The 14,363-nt window shown below is 42.9% G+C and overlaps 1 protein-coding gene across 1 annotated transcript; it reads right to left on the bottom strand.

Moving 5' to 3' along the window:
* Positions 1–1,090: 1,090 nt before the first annotated feature.
* Positions 1,091–2,463, bottom strand: Mageh1 (MAGE family member H1). Its single transcript, XM_059250815.1, has one exon. The coding sequence runs from the start codon at positions 2,243–2,245 to the stop codon at positions 1,589–1,591; it is 657 nt and encodes a 218-aa protein (XP_059106798.1). The 5' UTR covers positions 2,246–2,463; the 3' UTR covers positions 1,091–1,588.
* Between the last annotated feature and the right edge of the window lie 11,900 nt (positions 2,464–14,363).

Here is a 14,363-nt window from a genome sequence, read left to right as displayed (position 1 = left end):
TTAGTACTTTCCTTGTGGTAAATGTGGTCAGCTCTAAAGCTGGAGAGTTCTCCCACATGTTCTCAGCCAGGTAGCAAGGAGAATGGGGAGCAGGCTACTGTATGTCCATACCTGCAGTCACCGCCTTACCTCAAAGGGAAATCCCAACATTACCTTGACCCCGAAAACCCACACATACACACTCACTCACACACACACACACACACTGAACATTTTGAGCACTGTACAGTGCAAGAAAGTGTTAACACCTGAGAAACTTGTAAGTGTCCTTGCTGTGAACTTACAGGTTGAATCTTCTCTCAGGCTCCTCTCACATGCTGAAGGCCAGATGTTCCAGGGCTTTTCTCCCAAGTGTCCCAGGGCCATCATGGCTGTTCATGATTTTATGATCACTGCCTTCTGTAAGCTGTGACAGCCAGCCTGTGATGCACTGGCTCTCTTCCCTCTTCTCCTTTCTTGCTCGCTACTTCCCCTAACAACACCTGATCAGTTCATTGAGGAATTTCTTATTCCCTAAATTTCTGTGTTGCATTCAGTCACTCCAGATTTACTCTCACTCCAATATTACTTTTAGAACTCAGATTGACATAGCGTCAAAAATTTTCTCATCATCTCCTCCTTTTCACTTTGAAGGTCCCCACAGCTACCTATTTTTTCCCTGCTGTCCTTCTCTCAAGACAATTCCTGGTTATCTTCTATTTTAATCGTATTCTAGAAGGGGTTCCAATCTTTGCCAATGGCTTTTCTGTCAAGGTGCATTAAGATTCCAATGACACTCCCTATACCAAATAATATATTATGATGGCCCTTCCTCATCTCTTCTACATTCTCCAAGTGTTCCTTGGTTTCCCAGGCATCCTATGACACCCTCTTTTCTTGGTCTATCCCCCCAGGTGATGTCATCAGCTTGTCTACCTTCTCCTTACCTCTTAATTCTCAATCTCTACAACACTTGCTGCATTTCCTCCTTTTCCCCTCCCACACAGTGTAGAATTTTCTTGGAAAATAGGTGCTTGCTACCTGCTAAGGACTGTTCCTGGAATGTAAACTTGAACCTCACTTAACAGGTGTACAATAAATGAAGAAAACAGACTATTTACTCTGCTTTTATTTATGCTATTTGCACAGATGTGTTTCTTTACAAGACATCAGACACAAATGTAAGACAGAACGAGCCTGTCATTTTCCCTCACTCACATTGTACTGGATATTCCAAACTTTCAAAGAACAGCCCCTTTCCATGGTACAAATCTGTACATCCCACAACATGACAGAAGGCCTTCATTTAATAAGGTTTGCACAGCTGTTGTAGCAAATGTCAATGACAGGAAAAAGAACATAAACATCTTCTCAATTATAAATTTAAACATATTGTGGTTCTTAATCAACAGTGTTATAAAATGAATACAAGATTACAACATCTAAAGCAAACACTATTTCGCACTTTAACAATTAGCACTGATCACAAATACCAAATACAGTGACCTCCCCACCCTCCACATCATTTTGATTTTAGGACCCTGCCTATCTACTCCATGGAGTACTTTGGATTCTCTTTTCCACTCCTAAGAGTCTGCCTGGGATCTCTCTATGGAGTGGAATAACCCCTAGCACCCGAATTGAGTATAGCCTCAACCTCTGCATCATCATCCGAATCCCAGTCATAGTTACATGGCCAGTCTTTGGAGCATCGGTTCCGAACTCTTGCCACAAAATGCATGACTTTCAGCTTGCTGGACTCCACGTGTGCTCGAGGGCCCCAGAAGAACTCATACTCCACCGGACTGCTGCGGGGCACTGGCTTATAAAGCAGATACCCTCTGCGAACAAACTCTTCTGTAACGACCTTCTTCGGATCTCCAAAGATGCTGTGCTGCCTCCCAGGCTGCATCCCTAACTTCCCCAGGACTTTCCACACCAGGGCCTCCTTGGCGCTGTTGCCCATGATGAAGATGAGGGCTAATATGGACATGAGCAGACTTTTCTTGGTGCCCTGGAAATTGCTCCGGGTAATAGGCTTTTGCACTCGGGCAGTGCTTGAAGCTTCTTCAGGGGTAGTGGAGGCCTTCTCCGGAGTGCTTGTGTCTTCCTCAGGGCCGCTCAGGTAGTCTTCCGGTGTGCTCGGGACCACGGAAGCCGCCATCGGGGTCTTAGAGGCCTCTGAGGCCTGGATCTTGCGATTGTTGCGATTCTCCTCTGCTGCCTTTGCGTTCCGGCGGCGCCGACTCTTCCGTCCCCGAGGCATGGCTCCTGCAAGCGCTCAAAGCCTGCAGCAGTTCTGGAGAAGGCGATCTGCAGCGTCGGAGTAAAGTGATTATCTTACGCGGGGAGAGCCGCCGAACCGCAAACGCCGGCGGAGTCTTTGTAGCGAGGAACCGGTCGTTTCGGCCACAAAGCCCTTCCCCCGGCAAGCAGACTTGCGCAAGCAGTCGCCGCCCGCACTGGCCGCAGCGCCAAGCGCGCGAGAAACCGGAGCAGCGTTGGCCCCGCCTCTCCTGCCACGCACACGCCAAACACCCAAGAGGAAGTGGGACGCTCCCGCACAGGAACTTCCGCTCGCCGAAAGGAAAAGGAGCGGGCTGCATTTTGGGTCCCACAAGGGTAGATAAGACAGCTAAGGGTTGGCGGGGATTTGTCCTGTGCGCAGGAGAGAAGAATCTCGGTATTCTTTAGGCAGGTGCACACGTTATCCTATTGGCTCATAGGTTTTGGCAAACAGCAGGCCCTTCCATTCTCCCCAAAGGCGGGCTGAGAGGGGTGGGGGAGGGGCGCGGCGGAGCATAGTCTTGCAAGGGGTCAGCTGACCCCAGCCCTCCTTGGCTGTCTTGGCTTACGCAGCACATTCATTCTCCCGCCCGGGCTTCAGAAGGCGTTTCTGTGTGGCTAATTAATTCGTGGGCCCATGAGGGACCTGAATAATAGACTTAATGACCAAAGCGGTGGGTGAGGGGAGGAGATGGGAGTGCAGAGGCAGCTCGCAGTGCGCGAGAGGCGCAGAGCCTGGACGTGTTGGCCTGGGCAATTAAGCGGGGCAGTGAGAAGATCAGACCTAGATTTGCGCAGCCTCACAGAGGGCCAGAATACTTCCTGGCAGGCCACAGAGGAAGCAATTAGAATAAGAAGCAGCTGGATGAAAGTGAGCTTTAAGGCTGTTGCCATGGGGACTGAGAGACAGAAAGGCATTTGAAGGGAGACCACTGGCAGGCTTCAGACAATGGATGGGAATGGGGAGCAGAGAGATGGTACAGTGCAGTTGGATCTTAGCTTTCTAGGCCAGCGAGCCAGCACACCTGCCTTGCCCTGTTCCCCGGGTGCACACTCTGACCTCTGTCCGCTCCTTCTTTTTGCTCAGATTCCTCTGCCTGAAATGCCTCCCCTCCATTCTGCACTGTCTGAGTTCCACCTGCTTGCTCCCAGGCATCTTCCTCGCTCAAGTTGATTTTGGCCTGCCCCAAAGAGTAATGAGTCAGTCCTTACTCCCCCAGGGGAGGCCCCACAGCTAGGCATTCTGCTTTTCTTGTGTCATCTGAAGCGTGAACTTGCTCAGAGCCTGGCTCCCCACCCCCACCCCACCCCCCCTTTAAAGTGGATGTAACTCAAGTACTGACTTCAGAGGGTTGTGTGAATGCAATGAAAAGCCTTGACTGCATAGTAAGCACAGGCTTTGCCTCTAAGTGTGTTTCAAGCAGCAGCAGGTGAGAGTGGCATTTAATAAGTGCATGTTGAAGGAATACGTGATGGAAAAGATGTTTACATGTGGTTTTCTAAAGATGGGTTTTAATTTGTGTGCATGCGTAGCAGAGGGCGTGGGATCCCCTGGAACCGAGTTGTAGGTGGTCGCGATCTGCCTGATGTGGGTGCTGGCAACCTAACTTGGTTCTTCTGGAAGAGCAGCAAGTGCTCCTAACTGCTGAGCCATGGCTCCAGCCGCTCCCAGGCGCTCTTATTTCTTAAAAGGCAAATGGATACTTTGTACTTGTTTGGCTAGAAGGGATGAAACGTGTGCTTGACAGTCTGCGTTTGTAAGCCTACTGGGGAATGACCCCGTGGGGCTTGTAGACTTGGACATCTGCCAGCTTGTTGGTGGAGTTTGTGGAATCGGATATGGCTTTATCTAGTGAATGAACTCCGTGGCGGGGCAGTGTGTCACTGGCAACAGGATTGCCAGCGGAATGTCACCCAGTGAGGCCCAGACTCCTGCATCTGTGGAGAAAGGAGATGGCTGCTGGGGAGAAAGTCACTGAAATCAGAGCTGGGCACATGAATTTGGGGCCCGTTTGTGTCAGTTCCAAGCCCTTGATGAGTTTATTGACTATCCCAGTCCTCTGACTTGTTCTGTACAGAAAAACCTCATCTCTCTTGCATTGTCTGTCCAGCTTGCTGTCAGTCTATGTGGAAGTTACCACTTCATACTAGTCATTTTCCAGTTTTTTCTTTCCTTTTACTTTATTTTTGTGATAACAATATAATTACAACATTTCTCCCTTCCTTTTCCTCCCTCAAAACTGTCCCATATGTCCTTCCCTACTGTCCTTCCAATTCAGGACTCTGTTTCACAAGTTGTTATTGCACGCATATATGTATATTCATAATAGGTATATATTCCTAAATAGAAACTGTTCCTTCTCTATGTTACTTGTATGTATGTTTTCAGAGCTGACTGTTGGGCACTGGACAACCAGTTGGTGTCTCTTCCTCAGGGAATACTATTTCTTCTGTTCCCAGCTTTTTGTAGTTGCCAGTAGTTTTTTGTGTAGGGTTGAGACTTCATGGGTTTTTCCCAGTCCAGTTCGCCTTGTTCATTGGTGTCATCCTTGTTCAGCACTCGTTTAGGCTGTCATGTTGGTGAGACTTCATGGGTGTGGCTTCTGACATTAGAGACACAATCTCACAGCAAAGTCTCTGATCCTCTGGCTCTTACATTCTTTATGCCCCTATCTTTCCCTATGTTCCCTGAACCATTACAGAAGGTCCCCTTGACTTAGGATTTATTTATTATATATTTATTCATTTATTACCATATTTGTGATTCTGTATATATGCTGGAAATTTGGGTAATTTCTTTCCAATTTTGATAGTACATACGAGAATGTAATTCCACTTCCTACTTGGTAAAGCAATTTGGGGTATATTTAATGCTGCCACACCAGTGGATTGAGGAGAGGGTGCCCTTTCCCCTTGTCTTTACGTAAATGAACTATTGTTTCACTCCACAAGGACAATTCAACTCTGCACAGCACGATAGATAGAGCCAACTAACAATGTACAGCCTAGGGCCTCAACTCCCATCTAGTTTTCCTAGAGAAGTAAATGGGAACAGAGCTTAAGCTCTAGGCTTTTTCTGCTAAGCCACAAAAACTGATTCCTATAGTGCTTTCTGGTCATTTATCTAGAGGAAAGAGTCATATACATGTTTTAAAGGCATGGACTCCAAAGGGAGATATTTTTTGGCTCAGTTCCAGATTCTACCATATATGAGATTAAAATCCTTGGGATGTTGCTGAACCACTGCTATCTATGAAATCATGGAGACTATACTTGTCAGGTAATTTCCTATGGGAGGGATTAAATTAGTTATTATAAAGTAGTCCAAAATTAAATATTAGTGACAACAATAGCTCTGGACCAGAAATTTTATCTATGCAAGAGCCATAGTTATATAACGTCTATTATGTGTTAGGCATTGATCCAAACTCGTTGGAGTTTTGGGAGTGAGTTTCCAGTCTGTTAGCAAAAACAGTTTAAAAGCTTAGCATTTTCAAACAGCTTAGTGTAAAAGATCCTGGCTCTGATTAGCAGAACCATGCATGAGGCATCCAAGCATGAAGTAAGTGATATCAGATTAATTTAGTGTAATCAGGAAGGGTATATCTAAATAAATAAGTCAACATTGGGCTGAAACTTTACTGCTTAATGGGAGTTATGCAGTGGAAAAGGGAAATGTTGCATACAAATAGATGTTTGAGGAGCTGAAAGCCAAAATGAACCCACTCAGAGGTTTCAGTGATTAGAAACTATTCTGTCTATGGGCCAAATTTTAGTTCCATCATCAGTATGACATGCGGATCTTGAGGCACACATAGAGTTTTTAGTTTATAATATTATATATGCTGTATAGTCACACCATAATTTATTATACTATAACCCTACTGCTTAAACATAGTTGCTCACTTTTAAAAGCAACATTCCATAGACATTTGTGTACTTGTCTACTTACCTGTATTTCTAGTCACAGAATTAGTGATTTGGATGGCTTGGTACATGTAAATCATGATGCAAATGTCCAGGCTTATTTCCTTGAATAGTTGTGTCTTTTCTTCGTAAAGCGTCACCAGCAGTGAATGGATAGTATGTTTTTACCACATCTTCATCTTCCCTAAACATTAAGTGTATAATACATTAGCAATCTGAGGGGTAAACTAGCACATCTTCTCCCTGTTATTTTTATGTGTGATTAGCATAAAGTACACATACTAAAATTGTACAATTTGATAGATTTTTACTTATGTGTGTAACTGGTACTAGAATTAAGATAACCATTGCATTCTTTTAGAATATTTTTGTTACATTTGTTTCGTGGGGGTGCACATATGCTGCAGTATGCTAACAGAGGCCAAAGAACAACCCTCAGGAGTGGGGATTTTCCCCTCCACTCTGTGGGGCCTGAGGATTGGATTCTGGCTTTCAGGCTTGGAGGCAAGCATCTTTAGTCAGCCCGCTGAGCCATCTCACCAGCCCAATTGTTATATTATTCGTCATCAAATTTCTTCCTGCTCTGTTATAACTGTCTCCCTTTGTTGCTTTTCTCTACCTTTCCTCCATCCTAGGCACAGTTACCAGCTCTCTATCACAAGAGATTACATTACATTTCCTGTCATTTATGGGAATAAATTCAAACAGTAAGTGCTTTCCTAGAATTTTAAATTGTCTTGAATTACCATGCAAAGTAATGGGGTTCATAGCTTCATTGGCACAGCTTATGCCATTGTTTTTTGGTCTTTTTTCTTTTAATATTTCAATCATTTTTTAATTTTTGAGATTATAGTATAATTACATTTCTCCCTTTCCTCCCTCCACACCCTCTCATATACGTCCCGCCCCACTTTTCTTCAGAAAAAGAAATTGTTATTGCATGCTTCCCCCCCCCCCCCCGTTACCCACTCCCCTCCTCTCTCTTGCTTTCTCCTTCCTCCTGAAATACTTCTTCCTCCTTTCATGTCCGCTCTTGTTCTACACTCATCCCTCCTTTCTGGCACCTTCCTTCTCATAATCCCTTCTTCACTTTCATTTGCATGTATGTATATAAACATGTAAATTTAGGCTTTGCATATGACAGAAAACTGAAGTATTTGTTTTTCTTTGTCTTATTTTGTTTAACCTAATGATCTCCAGTTTCAACCCTTTTCGTTCTTCTTTATGGCTGAGTAAAAGTCCATTGTGTGTGTGTGTGTGTGTGTGTATAGCAAACTTTTTTGTCTGCTCTTCTCCTGGTGCATATCAAACAGCACTAAACAATGAAATAAATAATGAACATGTGCAAACATCTCTGTCAGGATGTCGAGTCCTTAAGGTCAGTACCCAGGAGTGGTGTAGCTGTGTCCTATGTGATTCAATTGAATTCTTTTGAGGAACCTGCATACTGATTTGCAAAGTATCTATACCACTTTATACTCCCACCAGGGTTCCTTCCTCTTTTCTTACATCCTCATCATATGTATTTCTTCCTTTGGCCAATACATAGTGATTTACAAAAAACAAAACAAGATAGAATCTTGCTAAGCAGTCCTGGTTTTGAAAGGGTGGTCTTTCTGTCTCAGACTCCAAACAGCCGAGATTAAAGGCATAAACTACTACACCGAGATTGATAATCAGTCTTTTTTTCGTTGTTTGAATAATTTCACTCATCATTTTTCTTTCTCTTTTTCCTGAATGACACATCAGTGCACAGATGTGGCACACTTTGTTTAATCAGTCACCGTGGGCCAACATTTTAACCAATTTGCAGCTTGGGTCTATAATAAAAATAAGGTAGCAAGGACATGCTTTTACTTTTAAATAAACAGAAAATAACCTTCTTTTTAATTTACTAATTTTTATTAGTGCGTTTTGTTCTTTGACAATTACTAATGTATTTTATCTTATTTATTATTACTAGTGTGTGTTATGTGTATGATTTGTATGGGCACACTCATACCATGACACACACATGGAGGTCAGAGGACAATTTTGTGGAGTCAGTTCTCTCCTTCTGCCTTTTCTAGGTATCAAACTAGGGTTGTCAGACTTTCATGGCTGGTGTTTTTAATCACTGAGCCATCTTTCTGGCCCTTTTGAAATTAAAAATTTAAGTTAGTATACAGCATGATGGGTTCATTACGGCATTTTCATACATACTTGTTCTTACCCACCTCTCTCTCCCAACGCTTTTCCTGTCCTGCCGCTTCCCTCTGGCTGGCTCCCTTTCCTCTTAATAGCCAGCCCATGCTTGGAAGCCATGTAAATTCCATTACCCTCTCTTTCTCCTTCCTCATCCCTCCCTTAAGATATCTTCCTCCAGTCAAATGGGGCAGTACATGTCTGTAATCCTAACCCTTGAGAGAGGAAGGCGGGAAGTTCATGAGTTTGAGGCCAGCCTGGGCTTCATGAGGACCTCAAAAACAAAACAGAGGCCCATGAGATGCCTCAGTAGGGAAAGGTCTCGCAGCCAAGCCTGGCAGTCTGGGATTCACATGGTGGAAGGAGAGAACATACTACTGCAGGTTGTCCTCTGATGCTCTCACACTCACATGTGCACCAACACAGATACACACATGCACATGGGCACACACAAAACAAAATACATAAATGAGAAAATTTAAAAACCCAGAAAAACAACCAAAGAACCCAAAACAAAGCAAAACAAAACCATCTTTTTCATTCTCACGATCCCTTCTCTTATCCCCCTCCTACTCCTTCACTCTTCCCAACTAGTCCTCCTCAAGTGTGTGTGTGTGTGTGTGTGTGTGTGTGTGTGTGTGTGTGTGTGGTTATTAGAGCTGCTCGTATACCATGGATAGGTTATTTACTGAAGCATGGACAATTTACTAGTGGCTCTATCACAGAAGACAGTTACTTTTCCTCCTCTAGCAACTATTAACTGCCAATAGCTCCTCAGCCAGGGGTGGGGGCCTCACAAGCCCTTCACCTACCCATGATAGAATGTTGAAGAGCTCCACCTTGTGTAAGCAACCATAGCTACTGTGTACATGATTGCAAAAGCCATATCATATCCAGAAAACAGGGTTTCATAGTGTTCTTCTCCATCTTCCAGCTTTTACCCATTTTCTGCCTGGTCTTCCACCATGTTTCCTGGGCCTTGGAAGAGGTTATATAGAGGTCCCTTATAAGGGTAAGCACTCAACAGTTACTTATTCTCACGATTTTGACCAGTTATGAGTCTTTGCATTCACCATCACACACTGCAAAAAAGCTTCCTGCCCAAGGCCAAGAGCAGCACTAATCTATGGGGATAGATATAAGGATTTAGAAGGCAGCTTGACTATACACCCATTCAGCAAATTAATAGTAGTAGATTTTTCCCTGGGGGCCTGTGACCTCCACAGCCATCCATTTAAGCCAGACATCAGACATGAGTTTCTTCCAGTGGGCAGACGTCAAATCCAATCAGAAAATGGTCAGTTATCCTCAAAACAGTTATTTTAACTTTTAAGTTTTTAAGGTCTAGTCAACATATTTTAGGATTAAATCTATGATTTTTAAACACATATATAGTTTTATGTTACTACCATCACAATCAAGATATAGAGTAGCTACAGCATCCCAAAATACTTCCTTATACAATTCTTCCATGGTTTTACCATCTCTCGAAACCTGATAAATGACCCCCACTGAATTTTTTCCTATATTCAGAGTTCTATCCTTTATTGAACTGTCTCATATGTATGTGTGTGTGTATATATATATATATATGGAAATACAAAGTACTAGAATTTTCTCACTTAGCAAGAGACCCACAATATTTAGCTTCGTGGGTGCATAATTTAAGAGTTTTTTTAAAAAAATACATTTGAGGGCTGGAGAGATGGCTCAGAGGGTAAGAGCACTGGCTGCTCTTCCCGAGGTCCTGAGTTCATTTCCCAGCAACCACATGGTGGCTCACAACCATCTGTAATGAGATCTGATGCCCTCTTCTGGCCTGCAGGCAGAACACTGTATGCATAATAAATAAATCAATCTTTTAAAAAAAATACATTTGAGCTGGCGAGCTGGCTCAGTGGTGGGGCACACACTGTACAAGCCTGACAACCTGAGTGCAATCCCCAGAACCCATGTAAAGGAGAACAGATTCCACAGGGTTCTCCTCTAACCCCCACAAGTCCATCTTGCCATGTGGGTCCCCACTCTACATGATGTACATATATACACAATAAAAAGATTATGTGTCTTAAGAGCCTGGAGGGCTGGATCTAGAGGCCTCCTTCTTGAGGACTAGTTCTCAAGCCTCCAAAGGAGAAAAGCAGTCAATAGTTTCACCTAGCTGTAGAGGCTACAAACCACAACAATGACTGGGGTGATGTCCCCAGTAGTGAAATGGTGGCACTAATATCTTGGAGGTAACCAACAGCTGTTGGTTTTTAGGCTAGTTGGATTTAAGGCCCACTCAATAGAAAGGAATTCATTCTTGGTACTATAAACATAGACAACTACCCTTGACTAGGGAGGTCATAGACCCCAGAGTAGAATATTTTACTGCCATTTACACAAACCAATGTAAATTCTAAATATTTCTAAGTATTTATTCTTATTGCCACAGGTAAGCATAGCCATTACCCATTATCAAAGAAGTTTTTTTTTGCAACAGAGACTATTACAAAGATTCACAACTGATCAAAATGCAGAGAACAGCAGACCGTGGGATGCCCAAACCCAACTGATATATCTACAACACAGTTTCTATACCTAGGGCTCAAGGAAAATCATGGAATCAGGGGTAGAAAGAGCATAAAAGACCAGAACATCTGATATGAGCTACTGTCCTCTAGACATGACAAGGAAGGTGTACCTAGGAAATCTCAACAGTATGTTGCCTAAACAAGACCATGACAACACCAGTCAACTCTTCAGCTTAGATGAGGCAAATCTCACAAGGCATCACACCTAAATGAAGACTTTCAGGCAATCATGAGCTTCTGAGAGAGGGAGATTCAGTTTTCTCCAGGGATGAGCCACTCTGATGGATTAGCCAATCCCAAACGGTCATCTCTAAATACATACACATATAAGCAACAGTATATAGATTCAGTAGGCTTCTGTGTATATGTGTATGTATATGTATATGTATGTGTGTAACAATAATGAAGAAGAGATTATTAATTTGAGAGGAAGCAGAAAAAGAGGAGAGGTAGAAATAATGTGATACAGTACTAATGTATGAATTTTTTAAAGTAAACAATTGAAATAAATAGTATCATGTGTCTATGTGTGAATGTGTTCATGTGTATGGATGTAGGTGTGCATATGCCATGGCGTGTTTGTGCAGGTCAGAGAACAGACAGCCTTAGATATTCATCCTTACCCTCAGCCTTGCTTAAGATAATGTCTTTTCGGTGTAATCTGGGATTACAGATGCAAGCTACCACACTTGCCTTTACCTGGGTTCTGAGGTTTCAAACCCAGGTTCTCACACTTGCACAGTACTTTCCTAAGGGAGCCATCTTCCCAGCCTATGGTTCATCATTGCTGAGCGAGACAGTCCATTATCTGGCTTTTTGTATATTCAGGAAAAAATACTCAATAAAATAAAACCACACAGTGAAATTTAACAAAAATTAGATAATACTTTTCTAAAAACACTCAATTATTTTTACAAACCTGACCCTTCATTTGTTGCTAAATGATATTTATTATAGTCAAAACCTTCTAATATGATGTCAAGTCTACTGGGTATAAAATGATATGTGTCTTGTCTGTGTCATCCAATCTTCTGTAAACAACCATATTTAGCTGATCCCTATGAATATGCAGTTTAAAGATGCACATAATAAATATGGTAATTGTGTTGGTGCTATGGCTCAGCAGATAGGGGCACTTGCTGCCAAGTCTGATGGCCTGAGTTGGGTCCCTAGGTCCCACATAGGGGAAGGAGAGGGTTGACTCCCCCAGGTTGTCCACTGATTTCCACACAGGGGTATACACACGCAAGATGGAGGGTGTAAATGTAAAAACACCACGGTAATGGTCACAATCTAGCAAATGGAACTTTCCACATAAAGGACTTTGATGGAAAAATAAATCAGTTTCTATAGAAATACTGAATATCACTGGGACAACGGACCTCCAAGTCAGACACTTTCAATTTTTAAATGGAAGGGGCTGAAGCTTGGTTCCAATTTCCCCTACAAACTTTAATGAATACTAACACTGACTGGTTGCCAGGAATTGTGCGGGACTAGTGGCCATCATAGGGACAGCTGAAAAGGTTCTTACTATTTAGAATTTCACAGTGTGGACACAGGCAGACATCTCCATGATGTCCTTTATTTTTATTTTAAATTAATTTTCAAGTTAGCATGCAACACAATGGGTTTCACTGGGACTTTTTCATGGGTGTATGTCATTATATTTTGTTCTTAATTGTCCCTGTTCCCCACTTCCCAATCTATCTCCCTGCCTACTTCTTTTAAAAACATTTTTATTAATGCTTTGAGAATTTAAGACAATGTATTTTGTTTTGGTTTTTGTTGTTGTTGTTGTTTTGTGGAGGGTGGGATGGGTGGGATTTTTCGAGACAGGGTTTCTCTGTGTAACAGCTCTGGCTGTCCTGGAACTCACTTGGTAGCCCAGGCTGGCCTTGAACTCACAGAGATCCACCTGCCTCTGCCTCCCAAGTGCTGGGATTAAAGGTGTGTGCCACCACCTGGCTTTTATTATTATTATTATTATTATTATTATTATTATTATTATTATTATTCAGTGTATTTTAACTGAATTCACTCCCCACTCCTCCCCCTGGCTCTTAACAGGTCCATCTTCACCTCCCTACCCCCAGCTTCATGTCCTCTTTTTGAAAATGATAGCCCACTGAGTCCAACTTGTGTTTCATGTATGCTCATGGGTGGGGGCCATCTGATGAGTGTGCTTAGCTTACCCCCTTAAAGAAAACTGGCTCTCCCTCCCCCTAAAAGGCATCAGCTGTCGAGAGCCATTCAGTTAGGGGTTGGACCTCTGGAGCCTTCCGCCCAAGCCCATTCTGGAATGTTGACTGGCTTGATTTTGCTCAGACAGCCACAAGTGCTGTGAGTTCACGAGTCTACTGTCATATCCAGAAAAGACCGTGTTGCTCCAGTTCCACCTGGCCTGTGGCTCTTACCATCTTTCTGCCGCTTTCTTCCTCAGTGGTCGGCCCCTGAGCTTTTAGCAAGGTGCTAATGTAGATGGCGGATTTGTGGCTCTGCTGTACACATTTATTCTCTGTACTTGGACCCATTGTGAGTTTCTGTGTTAACCACTGTCAACAACACAAAGAAATTTCTCTGCTGAAGTCTGGGAGCCACACTAACATATGGGCATAAATATATGAATTTTCATTTACCCTGCTCTTCCTGGACCCTTTCCCCTAAATGCCCCTCTTTGCTTTCTCGTCATATGCATTTCATTATCCTCTCCATTTCTCCTCTAACTCCTCCTTCAAGATATTTTCCTCCCATGACTCAATCCCCTTTTTAGTGTACACACACACACACACACACACACACACACACACACACACACACACAAGAAACTGATAGTCCTATTCCTTACTGATAGAAACTATTCCTTACTGATAGTCATCACTGCATCAGGCTTTTTGCTTCTGTAATTTCCCTAAGACTTTGAATGCAGTTCTTGAAATCCCTCTCTTTCAGATAAGGAACTGAAGGAAAGAATTTAAGAAACTAAATGGGAGCTGGGCGGTGGTGGCTCATGCCTTTAACTCTGAAAAACAAGACAAAAAACAAAAAGAAAGGAAGGAAAGAAGGAGGAAGAAAGAAAGAAAGAAAGGAAGAAAGAAAGAAGGAAGGAAGGAAGGAAGGAAGGAAAGAAAGAAAGAAAGAAAGAAAGAAAGAAAGAAAGAAAGAAAGAAAGAAAGAAACTAAGTAACTAAGTAACTAAGTGGCAAATTAGTAAGTAGCAAAGCCAGGGCTCGCATCTAGGTTGTGACATCAAAACCAAACCAAACCAAACAAAAAGGCCCAGCTGGTCCCAGGCTCTATACTGGTAATGGTTTACTTATACAATATGCTCAAGGTAGGTGTCAGCATCGGACAGTTAATAGCTTCCTTACCCTTCAGAGCATTATTAATGTCTCTCTGTTGTGTTTCTGT

The sequence above is a fragment of the Peromyscus eremicus genome, chromosome X (assembly GCF_949786415.1).
Source record: "Peromyscus eremicus chromosome X, PerEre_H2_v1, whole genome shotgun sequence".
NCBI lineage: Eukaryota > Metazoa > Chordata > Mammalia > Rodentia > Cricetidae > Peromyscus > Peromyscus eremicus.
This window is presented reverse-complemented; position numbering and strand designations above follow the sequence as displayed.